At 37.3% G+C, this 21132-nt stretch overlaps 1 protein-coding gene across 2 annotated transcripts in view; it reads right to left on the bottom strand.

Annotated features, from left to right (window-relative positions):
* BMP1 (bone morphogenetic protein 1) overlaps positions 1-21132 on the bottom strand; it is a 55966-nt gene that overhangs the window by 14381 nt on the left and 20453 nt on the right. For both annotated transcript variants that reach the window (XM_051975692.1, XM_051975691.1), the window contains exons 8-14: positions 20259-20374; positions 5422-5524; positions 4266-4382; positions 3139-3284; positions 2677-2872; positions 939-1064; positions 431-591 (exon numbers count right to left, since the gene is read on the bottom strand). In XM_051975692.1, coding sequence (XP_051831652.1) covers positions 431-591; positions 939-1064; positions 2677-2872; positions 3139-3284; positions 4266-4382; positions 5422-5524; positions 20259-20374 — 965 coding nt within the window. The remainder of the gene's footprint in view (positions 1-430; positions 592-938; positions 1065-2676; positions 2873-3138; positions 3285-4265; positions 4383-5421; positions 5525-20258; positions 20375-21132) is intronic.

Here is a 21132-nt window from a genome sequence, read left to right as displayed (position 1 = left end):
TGCATGGTCTTTTAAAAATAGTCTTTTATTAATTAATTAATGTTTAATTAAATTAATTAATGTTATTAACAGATTAATTAAATTGAATATTTAATAAGTTTTTTATTTTCAAAATATAGTTAACATCATTTCTGTAACTTAAAATAGTCTTAAAAAGTTGACTAGTGCACTAGAAATTATGACTCCCTCAGGGTCACACTGCCAGTATCAGAAGTGGCAAAATTTGAACCCAGGACCTCCTGGCTCTGAGTCTGCTCCCTCTCTTAGGCTACATAGATAAATGAGATCTCTTTCCCCCAGCCCCTCCAGACCCAAGTAGGAGATATAAGGCAGAATAGGGGAGATGGGATAGTAGAAGGATATGGGAGTAGGAGAATAGGCCACGGCTGGTTTGCCCTCCCCTGGGCTGAGAGCCAGAGCTGGTACTTACATCATTTCCTTCTGTCTCAAAGAAGTCGAATTGAAGGGAGATTCGGTACTGGGTGGGGGCCACAAGCTGCCAGATACAGTTCTTGTTGGGAGGGTACTCCTTGGGCCAGCCTGGGCTGGTGATGGAGCCATTGAGCTTGGTAAGGAAACCACCGCAGGCAGCTGTGGGGTGGGAAGATGGGAAGGTGGAGTTAGAGAGGCCATTATTCATCAGGGACCCCTGGCCTGGGAGTGGGGGGAGGGCATGGGAGAGGTAAGCCCTGGCCTGGGCCTGGCTGAGAAGCCAGCAGATGGAAAGGGAAATGCCCAATGGCTCCACGAGATCAGGTAGGCAGCACTGCATGAGGATGGGTGGTGCTGGAGGTGTCCGGGGCAGGGCAGAAGCCTGCAGAAACTTCAGGAGCTCCTCCACCGGACAGCTCCCAGACCTCCAAGGGAAGAGTTTATCCGAGGGGCATCAGGAATGCCCACTGATGTAGCGATTTCTGGGCATCGGAGGCGCTGCTCACCTTCACAGCGGCGTTTGTCTGGAGCCAGCTCGTAGCCCGGATCACAGCTGCATTTATAACTGCCCAGAGTGTTGAGGCAACGCTGCTCACAGCCGCCTCGGTTGGGCCGGGAACACTCGTCCACTTCTGCTTGGGACAGAGAGTAGAGAAGTTTCATGGATTCTTCTGGACCCTTCCAAAGCTCTTTTTATTCCTTTCTCTGCCCCACTTTTTTGTGCTTGGCAGGGGAGACAGTTCCCGCCGGCTTTGTCCCCCATGCTCCAGAATCCCATCTAATAGGAGGACACAGGTGGAGCGCTAGGGTCCTGCAGCTTCCCCATGGGAAGACAAAGGGATCTCTTATGGCCAAAAGTTCTTACTCTTTTTGTGGGACATGGACCCTTTCTCACAGTGATGTTTTTAAATACATAAAATCAACTACATAACATTACAAAGAAAACCAAAGGAGAATGAAAATAAAAATGGAATTTTTTCCCATTCAAGCTCATGAATTTCTATTACTTAAAAATACAGAGATGAAGGCAGTGGATACCAGAGAATGAAACAGATAAACCATATGTGTACATGTGTACATGCAAGTGTATGTGCACATATATAGATGTATACTGTGTGTACCTTATGTCTATGTGCATATATATGCATGTATGTATAATTTAGGGGCACTGAACCATCCAGAAAGCTTTCCCTAACTACCCATAATGACCTCATCTTTCTCTAAATTCCTAGAATACTGAGTGTACCAGTCCATTGACACTGAGCATATCCTGCCCTGAGAGGAGGTGTGGTATAGTGGAAGGGGTGCTGGGCTTGGAGTAAGGGGACATCTGAGCTGAAAGCCCGCCCCTGACAGTTATCTGCTAAGTGTCCAGCAGCAAGTCAAGACCCCTCTCTGATCATCTTAACTGTATAACAGGGCTAATAATACCTACAGTACCAATTTCATGAGGTTGTCTTGTGAAATATATGTTTTTATATAAAGCCCTTTGTAAACATTAAAGATCTATATGCACATGTCCCAAAAATCTCAGTAAATTTTAAGCTTTAATAGCTACTCACTTCATCTGGTTCTAAGCTATAAAGTTTAAGCAAGCTATGACTATCTTTTGGAATGCCCTGCAGATATGGCAACTATTTTTATTACGTCTTATACCATTTGAGATTTGTATTATTGGTTAAGTTTTCACTGTGTGTGTTTTGTCTCCCCAATTAGAGAGTGAATTTCTTGAACTGTCTTACATTCCTTGTGAGTAAATTTGATTCAACAAAGATTTATTTAGGATATACTATGTGTAAGGTCCTGTATCAATCAAGTTCTGGAAATACAGTGATGAAAAACAGCATAGTTTCTTACTTATAGGAGCTTAGGAGGGTGACACATCAATGCGGAGAACTGTGAAATGTTAAAAATGGCTTAAAATGACTAAGAGAGATAAGAGATAAATCTTCCCACTCTTAGCTCCAATGCTTATCATAATGCTGGGTACAGAGTTGTTATTCAATATATATTTGTTGAGTAAATGAATGAACAAAAGACCAAATAAAAGAGGTAGAAACATGGGTTTTTCAGAGAGTGATGGACAATGGGGTAGTTCAGTGGGGAAGAAGTAACTGTATCACAACTCAAATTTCTAAAGCAATGTAATGTTATCTCATTTGAATCTTACAACCACCCAGGAAGATAGTAAGCATTCTAGGAATGGGCACTGCAGAGTTTGGGTAGGAGCAAGGAAGGAGGCACCTTTGAAAAAGTTGACAGCAAAGCCAGCTTTGTTGATGGATCCATCGGAGACAAACTTGAGCCAGAGGCGGCTGGATGTACTTTTGATGTCATCTGGCTTCTCATAGCCGCAGTATCGTCCAATGAGAGTGCTGGTCTCACTGTTTCCATCCCGTACCTCCAAGTAGTCATAGGCACAGCTGTCATGGCGTTCAATCTGGAAGGAAGATGAAGGACAGAAGCTAAATTGGGAGAAGGGGCTTCCACATACCATAGGAACCTGTCCCCAGGTAGGCCCTTGGAGAAGTAGTAGATATAATCTTGAAAACATGATGAGGGCAAAAAAGATTGATCAAAAGAACCAGAGGGAAAGTATTTGGATGTTGACTGCCTGAAGACAGAGGACCCAGAGATACACAGGGTTAGAGGGCTATCGTTCCCTATAAACAGCATGGTCCCATGTTCAGAGACTCGACATCATACCTCAAAAGACTGGAAAGTAAGCCCCACATGGAAGCCTTCAGACACCTGGATCCTCCAAATACAAACTTTGCTGGGTCGGTAATCATCTGGGTAATTTGGTGACTGAATATGGCCATTGTCCTTCTTTACATCACCCCCACAGATAGCTGTAAACAGTAGGGGTGGAGAAAGTTAGAGTAATAGTAGAGAGGACCTCATTCCATCTTGAAGGGGGTGTTGTTTGACCTTTCTCACCTTCCTGGGTTCTTAGAATTCATGATAATTCCCTATTTTAGTAGACGCTTCCCCTTTCTGTCTTCCCTTATTCCCCAGTTCCTAACATTTCTAGACATTTCTTAGGATCCCTTTTCCATAATTCTATTATCTTCCTTCTCCTGTTCTACATATTTCTCTTCTATCTCCCTTTAACTTTGCATCCACTCCAACTTCTCCTCCATCTCTGTCTAATTCCATTCTCCATTTGTTTTCTTTTAGGTTCTGCCTATTACATTGCTCTTTTCCCTAAGGCAAAGTGGTTCCTTAGTACTTCCTAGTAATGAGAATTAAAATATCAAATTCTCTGTTGGGCTTTCGAAGCACCTTACAATTTTGCTCCTTCCTGCCTTTCCAGTCCTGCCCCAGTTAGATCCTGCCCTTTGAGATTGCCTTCCATTTATAATTTATATGGATGTTTCTTTTTTGCATGTTGTCTCATTAGTTTGTAAGCTCCTGAGGGCAGGGACTTTATTTTTGTCTCTTTCCCTTCCACATACCCAGTTGTTGCTGAGTTGATCCAGTTATGTCTGATTCTTTGTGTCCCCATTTTGGGGGTGTCTCTTGGCAAGTATAATGGAGTGGTTTGCCATTTCTTTCTCCAACAAATAAAGAAATGGAGGCAAACAGAATTAAATGAGTTGCCCAGTGTCAAACAGCTAGCATCTGAGGTCACATCTGAGCTTAGGTCTTTCCGGTTCTAATCTCAGTGCTCTATACATGGTACCTCTTAGCTGCTCTGTATAACCCAGAGCCTAGCACATAGTAAATGTTTGTAAATGCTCATAGACTAAGATCAGTTTAAGAGGGCAAAGATAAGGCATTCTCATTATACATAGGCCTTATCAACCCCACAGCACATTCCCCACAAATACCTTCATAAACAGCAAAGAAGCCTTTCCCAACCCAATTGCTGCTGCTTCGGAATTCTACCCAGAGGCGGCTGTCAGTGGAGACGATGGGTTCAGGGAGTTTGTTCCCACAGAACCTTCCTAAAGGCAGTGAAAAGATAGAGAGAGGTGTGAGAATAATGTCAATAAATCCATCTATAGACTATGTATAGGTAAAGCAGGCAGTACATAGGAGGGTACAATGAGGGATTCCTTAATATGCACATGTTTACAATATCAGAAAGTCCCACCTGTCCTTAGCCTGGATACATTTATTTTATGATGTCATGTCCCGTGTGTCACAGAAAACGCTTGACATTCACTATAGATGGCAACACAAAAGAGATATAGCTTTTCCTTCTTTCTTCCATCCTGTCTTTCTTTCCTTCCTTCTTTTCTTTTTTCCCTTTCTTTCCTTCCTCCTTCTCTCCCTCCTTCTCTCCTTCCTTCCTCTTTCTTTCAAACAGGGTTACTGTATCCACTAAGCAATTTAGTTACCCCTGAGATACAACTTTCAAGCCTTGCCTGGGGCAGCCAGATACTCTAGGTTCTATCCCTTTGTCCTGACCATCTATCTCTACTTAGGGTCCTTTCTTCTCAGACACCTTTCCTTCATTGGACCACATACATAAATGACCATGTTCAATCATTCCAAATTTCCTTTTCTTCCACAAACTGCAAAACTGTGAACCAGCTTCCTGGACCTGGGATGATTACATGAAGGGACATAGATACAACCACAAACAACCTGCTTGCCTTTTTCCTTCTTATCTCTGCTACTAAGTTCTTACTCTACTATCAAGCAGGCCAGGTAGACATGATTATCCCCACTTCATAGGTGAGCAAACTGATACCCGCAAAGGTCATAGAGCAGAACCAGGCTTAGAATCCAAGGCTTATGCCTCTGAGTCTAAGCTTTGTTCTCTTGTAGCATAATGACCAGCTAGATGAGTATGCTTGGAGTAGGTGTATAGAGGAGCTTTAGGAAAGTTGTCAGGAAAAAAAATGATAGTTTTCAGAAAGGAAGATAGAAATAATAATAATAAACACCAGCATTTATACAGCACCTTAATATTTTCAAAGTGCTTTACAAATGTTATCTCATTTGACCATGATCTAGAGCAGGCTAGGACACAGTTACCTCGGAGGGGAGCTTTTCTCCAAAACCCGTCTCTAACCTCTACGTAGTCGTACCAGCACAGCCGGCTGCGGTATAGATCCAGGGAAGTAAAATTCAGAAGGATCTGTCAGGAAAAAAAAGAAGAAGGTGAAAGGCTACATCACTTCTGGTGCCAGAAGCTAGCCTTCTCACCATAGTATGTCCCATCCATCAGCTGAGTAACCTGCAGCCTTGTGAAATTCAAGAAAAGATCCCCTATGCTAAAGCTCTCAAGGTACCCAATAGAGATGCTCTAGGGCAGTGATGTCCAACTCAAATAGAAAACCATACATAAGGATCCCTACAAACTGACTTTGTTCATCATTACAGTAATGTCTGATTCTCTGTGACCCCATTTGGGGTTTTCTTGGTAGAGATGCTAGAACGGTTGGCCATTTCCTTTTTCAGCTCATTTTACAGATGAGAAAACGGAGGCAAACAGGGTTAAGTGACTTGCTGAGGGTCATACAGTTAGGAAGTATCTGAGTTCAGATTTGAATTCAAGAAGAGTAGTCTTCCTGACTCTAATCCATGCATTCTATGCACTGTGCCACCTACCTGCCCACAGGTAGAAAACCACAAATTAATATTAGATATATCATAATGTATTTTATTTTGTTAAGTATTTTCCAGGTAGAAAACCACAAATTAATATTAGCTATATCACATTGTATTTTATATTGTTAAGTATTTTCCAGGTAGAAAACCATAAATTAATATTAGATATATCATATTGTATTTCATTTTGTTAAGTATTTTCCAAATACATTTTAATCTGTTTCAGGCATCACTTGGCTTGCACTGGGGTAAGACAGACTGCAGGCTGCATATATGACATCTCTGTTTATAGCACTAGAGAGTTCCCTCTCACTAAAGGCTTCTTTTCAAAGTTCATTTAATATAACTACTAATACTTCAGTGTGAAGGTTCCTGTTAATAGGATCAGTCCAGGATAGCATGAGAGTACTGGATACCTGAGAGGCAAAAAGTGCTAGAAAGATGACTTTCCTTTTCACAAGTACCTACTCCATGAAAGAAACATACTAGACATTGTAAAGGAGACAAAGGTCCGTATAACACAGTCAAAGAGCTCATAGTTTGTTGGAGGTGTATAAGAGAAATAGAGATGAAAATGTAAGCAACAAGATAGAACCCAAAGGAAACCTTACTATAACATAACTTGAACAAAAGCTTACCCACCTTACACTGAAAAAACTTTTGTGAGGAGGGAACTAATTTTTAAAGTTATGCGTTTTTTTCCCTCAATAGTATTGTATTTTTCCAAATACAAGTAAAGATAGTTTTCACCATTCATTTTGTGTAAAATTTTATATTCCAAATTTTTTCTCCATCCCTCTCTTACCTCCCCCTTTTCCCAATACAGCAAGCTATCTGATATAGGTTAAACATGTAACCTTTCTAAACATATAGGAAAGATGTTTCAAAAATAATAAAAAGTATATCAAATGCAATTGTGAACATTCAGTTGTGAATATTTCCAATGGAAAAATGAGTCAAGTATCTGAAGAAACCAACATCACTGCAAGGAAAATTCTTGGATGAGTGAATATTTCTAATGCACATGGATAAAAGATGAAGGAGGCCCATGCAGCCAAGATTGAATGCAAAATAGGGACAATGACCAATAACAATATACTTGGGCATGATGCTTTATGTTTATTTATCAAATCCCTTTTCACACAACCACCTTCTGAGATAGGTTAATACTATTGCCTTGAGCTATGATAATCATGTCAGAAATGCTAAAGCCCAGGATGAACTTTACTTTAAAAATTGCTAAGAAAAACAAACATCAAAAAAGGACTTTAAAAATGTCTGGAATAAAAACAACAACAACAAAAAAAAAGAATGGATTTGAACCTGGGGGAAAACAGTGGAAAGTTAATAGAGGAAAATACCATTCAAGTTGTATTCTCTGTTCGTTTTCTTTACCAGGGAGAATGAATTCTCCAATCACATCCAAAAGGATAAGGCAAACATGATTAAGAGGCAATTGAAGTCCGAGATAAGGTGAAAATGGTAAGAGCACATCTCATCACTTTGAAGTAACATCCCAGGGAACTAAAAAGACTTGCAGATGTGAGAACACAGAAGCACTACTAGTGATGTCTAAGAAATCATGGTGGATAGGAAAAGGGCCAGAACATCAGATGGGTAAATATGGTTCCAATTTTCCAAATGTGGGAAAAGATAGATTCTTTAAACTAAAGGCTAGTGATTTTGACATTGAGTCCTGGAAAAATTCTAGGATGATTACTAAATAGATGGTTTGTATGCACTTAGGAAAGGAAGCAATGATCATATCTGGATTTTATCAAAGTCATTGAAAAAAGCCCGATTTTATATATTTAAATGTTATCCCCTGGTATACAAATCTAGAAACTGAATCAAAAAGGAAATGTTATCAGTTTGACATAACTTATTCTTGGTGAACTCATGCTGTCTACTAATGATCATTGCTACATGATAGATCTATCTATCTATCTATCTATCTATCATAGGTGGATTTTATCAAAGCCATTAATAAAAGCCCATATGTCACAAAAGCAGTGAATGTGGTGGCAAGAAGACTAGGGTTTTGTTTTTGTTTTGCCAATAAATACTTTATACTACCCTGGCCAAGTCACTCTACCTGAGCCTCAATTTGTTCATCTTTGACCTGGAGATAATCTTTGTGTTATCTGTCTTCCAATGTTGTTTTAAATACCTGGGTGTAAGGGCAACATCTTATTTATATTTTATCTCTTTCAGAGCTAAGTACTATATTTTGGACATAGTAGATACTTTGTTTTGACTCAGATCAATTATTAAGCTACTACTCAATAAATATAAACTTCTGTAAGGCAATGACGATTTGTTATATATTTTGAATCCTCCTTGATATTCTGCTATGCACATGACAATTTTTTTTAAATTTTCTTTTCTTTCTTTTTCTATTTCGGTTTTTTCTTATTTGTATTTAGTTTTAAATAAATTTTTAATAGAAGGCAATGATTGCTTTTATATTTCTGTCTAGTGCCTAGCACAGTGCTTTACATTAAATATAAGCTAGGTGTTTTAGCACATTTGTTGAACTGAATTACTCTATGCCAACTATGTGTTAGCTCCTGGAAATATCCAAAATATAAAACAAACCAAAAAACCCTCTCTTTCCCTCAAGAAACTTACATAGTGACATAGAGAGCAGGAAATGAGAATTAGGAAGACTTGGATTCAGATCCTGCTGTTCAATTCTAGGTAAGTCACCTCAAATCTGAATACCTCAGTTTTCCCATTTGCAAAATAGGGATGATAATAAGGTTGTTGTGAGGATCAAATTACAATTTGCAAACTTTAAAGCACTATATAAATGATAGCTACTACTACAACTACAACAACAATAGCTGATACTACTACCACTATCGCCACTATCATTACCACCACAACCATCACTACTACTATCACCACTATCACTACAGCAGCACCATTACCACCACTACTCATCACTACCACCACCACTACTATTATTATTACTACAACCACCACTACAGAATTCACTTAATAAAAGGTTGTTAAATGAAAAAATGAATAAATGACAAAGTACAATAGAAATGTAAGTTATTATTATTCTATTTTAAGGACAAGATGGACCGGATTATAGTACACATAGTTAAGTGTCTAAACAACCAAAAAACAATGATTTAAGTTGATGGCAACTTGAAGGCAAGTCTCTAGTTATATGCCATAAAGGCTTTCTGTTCTTGGATCTGTCCTTTTCCAACATTTTGGCCAAGAATTAGGGTTAGGGCACATTCAGTTCAAATCAACAATCATTTACAGAGTCATTCAGCAATCATTTACAGAACCATAACAAGGGATCCTGGCACCTATGAAAATCCACTTGAACAGAGGGAAGTGATCATTCCCCAAAGAATCTAGTCTGTACCCCAAAGGAGCATGAGAAAGAAGTCAGAAAGGCTTCTGTAAAAACAGTCTGACCTTAAGTACCATGCCTCCCCTTCTCTTCCCAACGTCTGTGGCCTACAACCTCACTCTCTGCCCCAAGCATTAACATCATTACCTCTACCTTCAACTATTTCTGTCCCAGGTGAAAGCCTGATGGCATCATGCTAAGCCTTGAGGGAAGCTAAGAATGCTAACATGTGTGACCAAGAGGGAAACGTATTTTGGTAATGACAGACAGATTGTACAAAAGATAAGGAGATAGGAAATGGACCACTAAGTCCAGGGAATAGCAAATTTGGATGGAGTATAAAGTTCACGATAGGAATAATGTAAAGTAAGTAGGAAAAGGAAGACTAGAGCCAGATGGTGAAGGGCTTTAAATGCCAAACAAATGCCAAACAAATTTTAGAGATGATAGGGAGCCAGTAAGGATTCTTGCTCAGAGGAATGACATAATAAGAACCATGTTTTAGACATATTATTTTTATAGTTCTGTAGAGGATGGATTACAAAGGAAAAAAGAACTGAAGTAAAGGCATCAATTAAGAGGATAGTTCAGTAGTCTAGGAGAAAAGGGATGAGGATGAGAGTGGGAGCAAGATGTTGTGAAGCAAGGATCTAATATTTGGCAACTGAATATGAGATAAGGAGGAGGAAAAGAAGAAAGCTGGAGTTGAAAATTTCAGTAATTTGGAAGGACGGTGTTTTTTTTTTTCTTTAATAGAAATAGACGAGTTCAAAGGAGTGGTAGAGTACAGGAAAAAAGATTGTGAATTCCATTTTATATGTGTTAAGTTTGAGATATTTATACAATGTTAGATCGAACTGGTGACATAGGACTAGATTTCAGAGAAATTATTAAAAATGGATGCATAAATTAGGAAGTTAGCTTCATGGTGATGATAATTGAACCCATGGGAACTGATGAAAATACCAAGGAATGGGGTAGAGAGAGAAGAGAACATCAAGGAGAATCTTGGGCTTTGCTCATGGTTAGAGAGTGAGGAGATAAGCCCCAAAGAAAACTAAAAGGGGAAATCATAAAAAGTGAACTAGGAGAAGGCAATATCAGGAAAGCTGAGGGAGGAGGGAATACATAAGAGAGACTACTAAATAATGTCAAAAGCCACAGAAAGTTAACAGGAAAATGAGACCTGAGAAAGGGAGTACAGATTTAACAATTAAGAGGAGGTCAGCAATTTTGAAGAGAATAATTTCAGTTGCGGGATGGAGTCAGATAATTTTTTAAGAATTTTAGAAGGGAGTAGAAGATGAAGGAGTGACAACCAATAAAGCCAATTTATCATAGAAAGAGACATAGGATATTGACTTGAGAAGGTGGGAAAGGCATGGGCACATTTTTAGATGATAGGGAAGGTATTGGTATATAAAGAGAGAATGAAGATGAAAAGAGAAAGGAGATGATGATCAGTTTCCCAGAAGGAATATAAGAATATGTCAAGGCATAAGAAGAGGAGTTGGCCATGTTAGGAAAAGGATCATTTCCTCATTGGACACCTGAAAAAAGGGAAAAGGATAAATAATGGCATAATGAGGTTTTAAAATATATAAAATAGGAATAAATGGGAAGCTCTTAGTGGATGATTTCTATTTTTTCAGTAAAGTTGGAGTCAAGATAATCTGGTGAGAAAGAAGGGAGAAGTAGTGGCTTAGGAGACTCAAGGAGAAAAGAGAAGTCATTGTGGAGAGCACAACGTAAACCCAATGAGGAAAAAATAAAATAATTTGTTGTGCAATTGAGAGTAAATAACATAAATTTATAAGGCATTTGCTTGGCAGAATCATGATTTCCTCCAGTAGCATTCAGAAATACATGGGAAGGAAAACAGAAGACTAGTGGTGAAGCAACTCTGAAATGGGGTTTGCCAAAATATAGAGGGCAATAAAATAATGAGGAAAGGATTCAAGAGTAGAGAAGTTTATAGATGGACTGATCCACTAGAGGGCCAAGAATTTAAAAGGAGGAAAGTGAAGCCTTTTCTTAAAGAGTAGTACTTGGAGAGCAAGGAAGAACAGAATGGCTTGTGGAGAATGAAAAATAAATTTTAAAAAGCTAAGAAAGAGGGAGTTTAGAATTCTGGATCACAGTGGTAAAACAGCTATGGGTGAAAATTATTTCTGACTCTAAATAAACTAATGAGATCTTAAGGTATGACTGACCATTCTGGTGTGTGGCTGAGATAGAATGAAAGTAAAGGCCATGGGAGTTGAGATTAATCAGTGAAGAGGTTAGGGGACATAGGAGGATATTACCATGTATAATGAAGATCCCAAGTATATAAGAAAGAGCAGAAGTAGAAAAAATGCAAATAGAGGGAGAGAAGAAGGCCTGGGACAGAGTCTTGGGAGACATCCCTGATAAATGAATGGGAAGTGGGAATGATTTCTGACTTCATCCCTTTACCAGACATGGAAACTGAGAATAGTTCTGAGAGGTAGGATAGCACTATCATGGGAGCCAAGGGAAGCAGACAGTATGTTTAATAGTGTTTAAAAAGCATGTTGGTCAAGGAGCATGTGACTATGAAAAAGCCACTGGAACTGGCAATAAAGAGATCATTGGTGACCTTGGAAAAAGCTGTTTCAGTCAAGTGGTGAGATCATAAGTCAAATTACAGGAGACTAAATGGGTAGTGAAGAAGCATGGTTACAGAGAATACACATGGCTCTTTTTAGAATTTTAGCAAAAAGAAGTGGAGGAAGCTATAGGGTGACAGCTTAAAAGGGCAGTAGAGTTAAAGGAAGAGTTTTTTGTTTTGTTTTGCTTTTAGAATGAGCATATTTCTAGATACAGGAAAATGAACCAGTAAAAAGGGAGAGATTGACAATGAAGTAAGGTACTGAAAGTGACATAAGGATGTAATTAAGCACACAAGTGAAATGATTAACTTTGGGAAGATATAATCCTTCAAGACAGGAGAAAATAGGAAGATGAGATGGACTCTGATATAAAGAAGAGGTAATATTAAGGTTAAAATTCTGATTCTACCACTTATTACATGAGTAGCCTCTCTCTGGACTTCTGTTTCCAAATTGTAAAATAAGAGACTTGGAAAAACATCAGGCATGTCACATATGCAATTGTGGAGTGAGGACAGAACCAGATTAAAATGTAATTGAGAAATATTTAACAAGATTAATAAAAAATAAGCTAGAACACAGATGTTAATATGTAGTTTTCTAAATCAAAATGTGGCCCTCAAAAGTTTTTCTATACAGTTTACTGTTTCTATTTGAGTTTAACACTACTAAACTACAAGACCAATAAGACTCCTTGAAGATCTAAATCTATTGTCCAAACACCTCCATTCTAGGAAGTGAGGTCGTCTATAGAAAGTGTGGGAAGGGGCATAGATGGCATACTCATCAAATCTGTTGATGATACAGAGTTGGAAGGGATAGTAAACAAGGGAATGAAGAATCAAGATTAAAAATGATCTTGACTGGTTAGAATGAGCCAAGAACATAGCAGGATTTCCAAAAGAGATAAGGCAATCTTGAGACCACAGTAATAAAAACTATTGTGTTCAAATTACATGAGGCCACTCTGAGCTTGGGCAGACTATATTTGGACTGTTTGTGTGTCTGGGTCTAAGGATATTGACCAAATGGCATATGTCAGGTACCCATCAAGTGGAGAATGAATAAACAAATTGTAGTATATGAATGTAATGGAACATCATTATGCTATATGAAACTATAAATCTAAAGAATTTAGAGAAATTTGGGAAGACTTGTGTGAACTGATGTAGAGGTGTAGAGGGTGGAACTTTGGAGAAGTATACTTGAAACAAAGTGTTAACTCAGTGGAATTGATGAGATGATGGTTCTCTAGTGCACACATATACTTAGTACTTAGCACGGTGATTTAATGGTTCTCTAAGTTCACATATAATCAGATGCTGTAATGGTGTAATTACAATAAGATATATAAGGGCTAATAAGGACTGGAAGAGAGACATTCTATCTTTGACCAGCTTCGTGATGGCTCTCCTGCCTCCTGTACTAAAATCAAGACTGGGCCAGAATAAAGAATCTAGACTCTATTCTTGACAATTCTCATGATGTCTACTTTGCTGAGACCAAGGCCTCTCTGAAGGACTTCCAGAAAGCTAGTCCGAACATTACATAGAGTGAAATAAGTAGAACCAAAGAATAAGTTAGCTAACAAGAAAAGTGACATTAAGAGAAACAAACAACAACCCAGGATTAAAATGTCTCACATTTTAATTGATCACCCACAACAAGGTATTTGATGGAGGTATATGTTGTCATACATATCCCATTTCGATACAAGGGAAGGTTCTATTGCATATGGATGTGCACGCATGGGCATCCTTGGGTCATTTGGAAGTAACAATAATTTTTAAAAAGGCATTAGTAAAAACATGTCAAGAAGATGTCAAGAGGAACATGGCTAGAAAGTCAAAGGTCTGGAAATCATGTCTTATGAGGAAGATTTGAAGAAATCGGGATCTTTCTCCTGAGGAAGAGAAGAGAAGGTTGAGAGGATACATGGGATCATAAGCTTTCTAGAATGTGATAGCTGATTTCAAATATTTTCAGAGATGTTGTAGGAAAGAGAACATCAATTTGCTTTGTGCTGCTCCATGGGTCAGAAGGCAGATCAGTAGTTTAGTTGATTTTATATATATATATCCTGTTTGAATAGAAAGAAGCACTGTCTAGCAAATTAAAAACATTCAACAATGAAGTAGCTGCCACAATGCTATAATGAACTTCTTATCAGTTTTTTAAGAAGAGGCTGAATGACACTATCAGGGATGTTGTCATTAGGGTTCTTGCAGGGAAAGGGAGGAAAGAGGTGATCTCTGAGATCCCTTTCCCAGCTAAGATTCTAGGATTCAATAAGACTGGTACTACCGAGAACCCTAGGGGATAGAGAGGTCAGGAACAATTTCAAAGAAGATTCTAACAAGGCCTTGGATGATGAAGACTGGTCTTAATCATAATCACTCCTAGTTCCAAAGAAACAAATAATGGAAACATGGGATTGAAAAAGGAGCTGATCCACAAGAAGGAAGGAGAAATTGAAAGCTGAAATTCCTCTCTGGGGAAGAATTTAACTTAGATTAAAGGGAAGAAAAAAGGGAGAGAGAAAGTTGTCAGAATATAAAATTGCCTATTTCATACAAAAAAGAAAGACAGGAGAGAAATGAAAAACTGTTGCTTTACTTAGTTGTGTCAATCATATTGGTGATTTGTTGTTTTTGTAGATTTTATGTATTTGTTTGTTTATTTTTGGTGAGGCGATCAGATAATTAAATGATAGCTAGTGTCAAGTATTTGAGGATTTGAATTCAGGTCTTCCTCACTCCAGGCCCAATGCTCTTATCGACTGAACCTGATTAACAATGTAGTCATGTTATTGCTTAACTACTTGACTATTAACAATGTAGCCCATGAGAAGAATTTTTTTGTTTGTTTGTTTTTATGTATGTTTTTAACTTGAATAATGCACCCTCTGTTTTATGGAATTTAACTGATAACCAAATTGGAGAGCTCTGGCAGACCCTGAAAAGCTGGAATATAATCTTTTGAGGAATAACACTTCATCTTTTCCCAAACAGGGTTAGAAAGTAAGTGGGTGGAAATGAGGAATAGGTCATTTTTGATAAAGATTAGGAGTCTTTCCTACCCTTAACTTGACTTTAATCAGAAATAAGATAAAAACTTACTTTTCAGACCATATCATTCTTTAAGGAAAATGTCACAGACAGAGCTATAGATAGTATTTTTCACATCTGGGGCAAGCAGCAAAAAATACGCCCTCAAATCAGCTTCTAAGACAAATTTAGCTGGGAGTGGAGTGGGGTGGGGTGTTAGTGGTTTAGGGACACTCAGATCCAAAAAATTCTGCTGATTTAAAAATTCTTTCTTTAGAGAAAATACCTGCAACAAAGGAGTAGGTGCTGCCGTCTAGCTGCTTCCTGATGTAACTTAATTAGTCTCACTAGGTAAGAACTAAGCTTAGTTGTTTCTCTACTGCTGAAGAAATGTTAATGCTGTCATCAACTTCTAAATTTTGACACCAAAAACCTTGATAATGACAAGCTTTCTTTTACCATATTTTTCAAGTTAAGAAATAAGAAATATTTTTCCTGTCATATGATTTATAGACAGAATATTTGAAATCTATAGTTTTGGCACTCGTGACTCTCTGTGCCCCAGGTATATTGAAACTGTTTTTTAAATGAATGGTGACAAAGTGATATCTAGATGACAATGAACAGCATAAGAACTAAAAGACTGACTAAACTCCTGATCTATTACGTGGCTAATGGGGTGGCAGACTAGCTGAAAAGGACAGTATTGGTTTGAGCAAATGGAACCTCCCATTTCAGATCTAGACAAATCTAACAAAAGATAAATAATAAAGCATATAAGGATCTGGGTGATGAACTAAATGGGAATAGAAAGGAACACATGTATTTATCACTGTCCAAAAATTAACCATGCTCTTAAGATAGGAGTTCCTAATCTATTTTGTATTGTGGATCTCTCTTGCAGTCTGATTAAACCTATGGCTCCATTCTTAGAATAATTTAAATTTACAAAATAAATACAGAATGATAAAGATAATTATATTGAAGTACAATTATCAAAATATATTTTTTCAGTTCACAGGCTCCATGTAAAGAATTGTTTTTCTTACTGGGAACTGAGTGGATGTCCATCAGTTGGAGATTGGTTGAATAAATTATGGAATATGAATGCTAAGGAATATCATTGTTCTATAAGAAACGATAAGCAGGATGATTTCAGAGAGGCCTGGCGTGACTTGCATGAACCGATGCTAAGTGAAATGAGTAGAACCAGAAGATCAGTGTACATGGCAAAAGCAATATTATATGATGATCAATTCTCATGTATGTGGTTCTTTTCAATAATGAGGTGATTCAGATCAGTTTCAATAGTCTTGTGATCAAAAGAGCCATTTATACCTAGAGAGAGGACTGTGGGAATTAAGTATGGTTCACAACATAGCATTCTCATTCTTTTTGTTGTTGTTTGCTTGCATTTTGTTTTCTTCATCATTTTCTTTTCTGGTTTCATTTGATTTTTCTTGTGCAACATGATAATTGTATAAATATGTATCGATATGTTGGATTTAACATATATTTCTACCATGTTTAACATATATTGGACTACTTGCCATCCGAGGAGAGGAGTGGGAGAAGAGGGGAAAGCTGGAGCACAAAGTTTTGCAAAGGCTAATTTTACAGAGTTATCTATGCATATGTTTTGAAAAATAAAAAGCTTTAATTAAAAAAAAGGATTGCTCTTCTTGGTTACATAAACTTCATTAATAATTGCAGAAAAGCAAAAATATTAAATTTGCTACACATAATGAAATAAACATAATAAAGGATCTCTGAAGAAAGGATTACAGTTTATATAGGGATTAAATAATTTAATTCTAAAGATTAGTAGGTCAAAAAACAGTTCATAGAAATAATAGAAAATTTCATCAAAAAATAGCAATGATACAACATATTAAAACTTTTGGGATATAGTCAAAGCAGTCCTTAGGGGAAAATTTATATCACTAAACACTTTCACTATTAAAAGAAAGAATAGATCAACAAATTGGGAATACAACTAGGAAAAAACAACAAATTTAAAAATCTCAACTAAGCACAAAATATATTAGTTGAAAATCCAAAAGGACATAAATAAATTGAAATGATAAAAGCAGGAGCTCTTCAAAAAAACAAATTTTAATATATGTATATAATATTTTAATATATAAATCATTAGCTAAATTGATAAAATATAGGAAAATCAAATTGCTAATATAAAAAATGAAAAAGGTAATTATCATAAACATATGAAATAACTAAAGGAAAACATTAGAAACTATTTTACCAAATTGCCAGAAAATAACAACGCATTAAATGGATATTTAAAAAATATAAAATACTCAGATTATCAGAACAAGAAATGGAGAATTTAAATAATCCAGTCTTAGAAAAAGAAATTGAATAAGATATAAATGAACTATCAAAGGGAAAAAAACACCAAGACCAGAAGGATCTGTAAACTATTAGTCTGCTGTGAATTTGGTCCAATTACTTTGGAAAGCAATTTGAAACCATACTCAAAAAATCACTTAACTGTGCAGACTCTTCAATCCAGTGACACTATATTAGACATGTAGCCCCAAATGATCAAAGACAGAGGGAAAAGATCTACATGTTTATAAAAAATATTTATTAGCAACACCTTTTGTTGTAGAAAAAACTGGAAACAAAGTGGGAACCCATTCATTGGAGAATCATGAAACAAATTATGATATAAATCTAAGGAAATATTACTGAGCCATAAAATGTTATATAAGGAAATGGTTCAGAGAAACTGCAAAAGACTTCTATGAACTGGATGTAGAGTAAAATAACCAAGAGAATGATTTCTATTCATTGACTCTAACATTATAAAAGAAAACTGTGAAAGACTTAAGAACTCTGATCACTGTAATGACCAATCTTGATTTCAAGGCTGATGAATGTTTCCGGCTTCTTGCTGAATGATGATAATGTACCATACATGGAAAGTGGAGACATTTCCAGATATAACTATTTCAACATAAATTTTGCTTCTTTGTTACAAGATTTTATTTGGGGAAGGGAATTCAGAGAAGGGAAGTGGAGAATAATGAAAATCATATAAGAAAAGAGAGGAAAGAAGTAGGTGTCAATGAAACATTTAAAAACACTCAGAATTGACTAGAAGAGAATTCAGAGGGAAACAGATGAGAATAGAAATATTGGTACTATCCTTGTACAATGGATATGTTAACAAAAACTGTTGGAATTACATTAATAGGTTCAATATGTTAAATATGGTGTATATTAAAAGGAACAGGCTGCATGTCTCATGCACAGTTCCCATTCTTTGTGTATGAAAATGTTCATTCTTACTGATGATTTCTATTTTATAATTTAAACATTTTTAAGAATGATTAATAAAAAATAAAACTGAGTGAAATTTATTATGTAAAAAATTCCCAGTAATCATGATCTCAAAGTTAAAGCTAGAATGGATTTAATCAGAAGAGAAAAATAGGGAAACCACACTATATGTCAGCCACACTAATAAATATTGTTTTATACTTTTTAAAATAACTAGACAGTATAAGGTTGAAATATTGCTGTGGTATAGGAAATAATGAGCATTTAGAAAAATATGGAAAGATTTGGACTTATGAATGATGATTCTATCTACCTTCAGAGAAACAAAGAACAAGTGGATATAAGCATAGTCTGGTTTTATATATATACATATGAATGTATATGTGTATATATGTAGACAATTGTAGATATTTATATACAATGCATGTGGATGTAGATACATATGTATGTGGGCACATATATGTAAATTTGCAGGCATGTATGCACAAAAATGAATGACACACACAGATAGCTCTATGCTTAACTGCAGCTTTCTTGGAAGGGAGGTGGGAAGGAGCAAAGCAAAGAACAAAAGAAAATCTACAAAGAAGCAAAGAAGAAATGGACAGCTTTGAATATAGTGTGTACTATTTATTATATAGGATTTCTTGAAGTGAAAATTAATTGATTATATTTTAAATATTCTCTTATGTTATGCTGTGCATATGATAGTTTTTTTGTTTTGTATTTAACTTTAAAACAAATAAAAAAACATAAAATTTAATTTTAAAATTAAAAATGGTTTTTAAAAAGAGGGAACTCCCAGGTCCTTTCTCGGTGTGGGAAGAATCACAGACTTCTTAGCCAGGGACAGTACAGCTAGGGTGACTCACATCAGAGGAAGGCAATAGCGTCAAAGCAACCTCCCTTAATCTCAAGAGAGATTGTGAAATGTGGTGACACGTAGAACAGTAAAAAACAAGACTACCAGAAGTCTCTTTCAGCCTGTGCTGTAAATGACCATGTTATATGTGCTGGGGCAAGGGAAGGGATTAGAGAGGAGGGCCATTGGCTCATGTAGAGTTGTAAGGATTTTTATTACTAAGTAACTTGAATAATGAGTAAGTAGTTGCAAGTATGGTCTTCACTGTACCTGGAATATATTTCCCAGGTTTCTTTGTTAGTGTTTAAATCCAGAAAGAATTGTAAACCCACAGAAGACAACTCAAGCCCTTTGAGTCACAGATGTCTATGGCACATAGATTATGACAAAAATCTAGAGATTACAGATCTAGTCTAGTCCTGAAAAAGACCTTAGAGGTTACCTAGCCCAACTCCCTCATTTTATAGCTGAGCAAACTGAGACACTGAGAAATTCAGTGATTTGCCCACAATTATAGATTATTGGAGCCAGAAGGAACATACGAATCACTTGATCTAGTTCCCTCAATTTGTGCTCAAAGTTCAGAAAGAGGTAACTTGCAAAAGGTTACCTGACTAGCACTCCATGGAGCCAAAATGCAAAGCAAGATATATATTTTTGGATATGGCCAATGGGAGGAATTTGAATTGTTTGACTTTGTATTTGTTACAAATATATTATTTTCACTTTTTTGATGTTATTATTCAGTGAGGAGAGGGGGATATTATATGACATCCAATACAGAGCTCTTTCTACTAAACCACACTGCTTGTATCAACATCTGGCCTCCCCAACTAGATTTTATGTTCACTATATCCCTACACTCGCACAGTGTACTTAAATACGGCATGAATGAATGAATGAATGAAAATCTGTAGAGAGGTTCCTATCCGCAACACTAAATTCCCTTTCAGAATAAAGTAATACCCTAGGGATATGGAGTAAGGAGAGTGCTGGTTAGGGAGAAGAACATATTTAGGTCAGAGGCTTGGTGGTACCTTTTCTCCTGGTGTGACTGAGATGCGCCAAACACAGTGCATGTGTGCAGAATAGCCATTGGGGTATTCAGGAGAGGAGAAGTTTCCAGTGCTATCTTGAAGAGTTTCTCCACAGGCTGTTGGGCAAACAACAAATGACCCAGTGCCGCTCATTAGTCCCAGTAACCCAGCCTTCCCAACTTGCATCCAACCCTTCCTCAAACCCGAGCTTTATTCCTTTAAGGATAGGGGCAAGGACGGGAAAAGGAGGCATGTAGGAATCTCTAAGGAATCTGTCTCTTTAAGTTCCTCTCCCTGTACACACACATACACCCCTGCTACACATACCCTCCCCCCCCCATTCCACCTCTCCTTGCCTCTTGCTGCCAGGACAACCAGTTGCACTATGGGCGTTATCATGGCAACAAGGGGTTCCTGCATTTGAGGTCAAACTCTGGCCTAAATCTATTTCCCCTGCAGTGGGCCCCAACTCCTAGCTAAGCTCAACATAGGTTAAACTGGGGGACAGAGAGCAGGGGACAAGAGAATCTTCTGCTTCCTTCCAATGGATTCTCCCTACAAGGACCAACTAATACCTAGAACATACCCAACACCAGCATTTGGCTCAATTACTTCCTCTGAGCCTTTGGCTCCATCAGACTTCCATCTATTGATTGCTTCAGAAAGTCTTATAAACCCTTAAGTGCTCATCTCTACATCCAGCTTAATCTCTTCTTCCTTTAGGCCACTCCTTTCAAGTCTCCTACTCACTCCCTTGGGCTCATCCCTCAATATACTGCTCTGTTTTGTACTCTTCCCAACTCTGTTCCTTTTCCCCTACCACCTGCCCAGGCCTTGAAAGGCCCAGTTTTGCCCCCTCATGTCTGATTCTTTC

The sequence above is a fragment of the Antechinus flavipes genome, chromosome 2, assembly GCF_016432865.1.
Source record: "Antechinus flavipes isolate AdamAnt ecotype Samford, QLD, Australia chromosome 2, AdamAnt_v2, whole genome shotgun sequence".
Taxonomy (NCBI): domain Eukaryota; kingdom Metazoa; phylum Chordata; class Mammalia; order Dasyuromorphia; family Dasyuridae; genus Antechinus; species Antechinus flavipes.
This window is presented reverse-complemented; position numbering and strand designations above follow the sequence as displayed.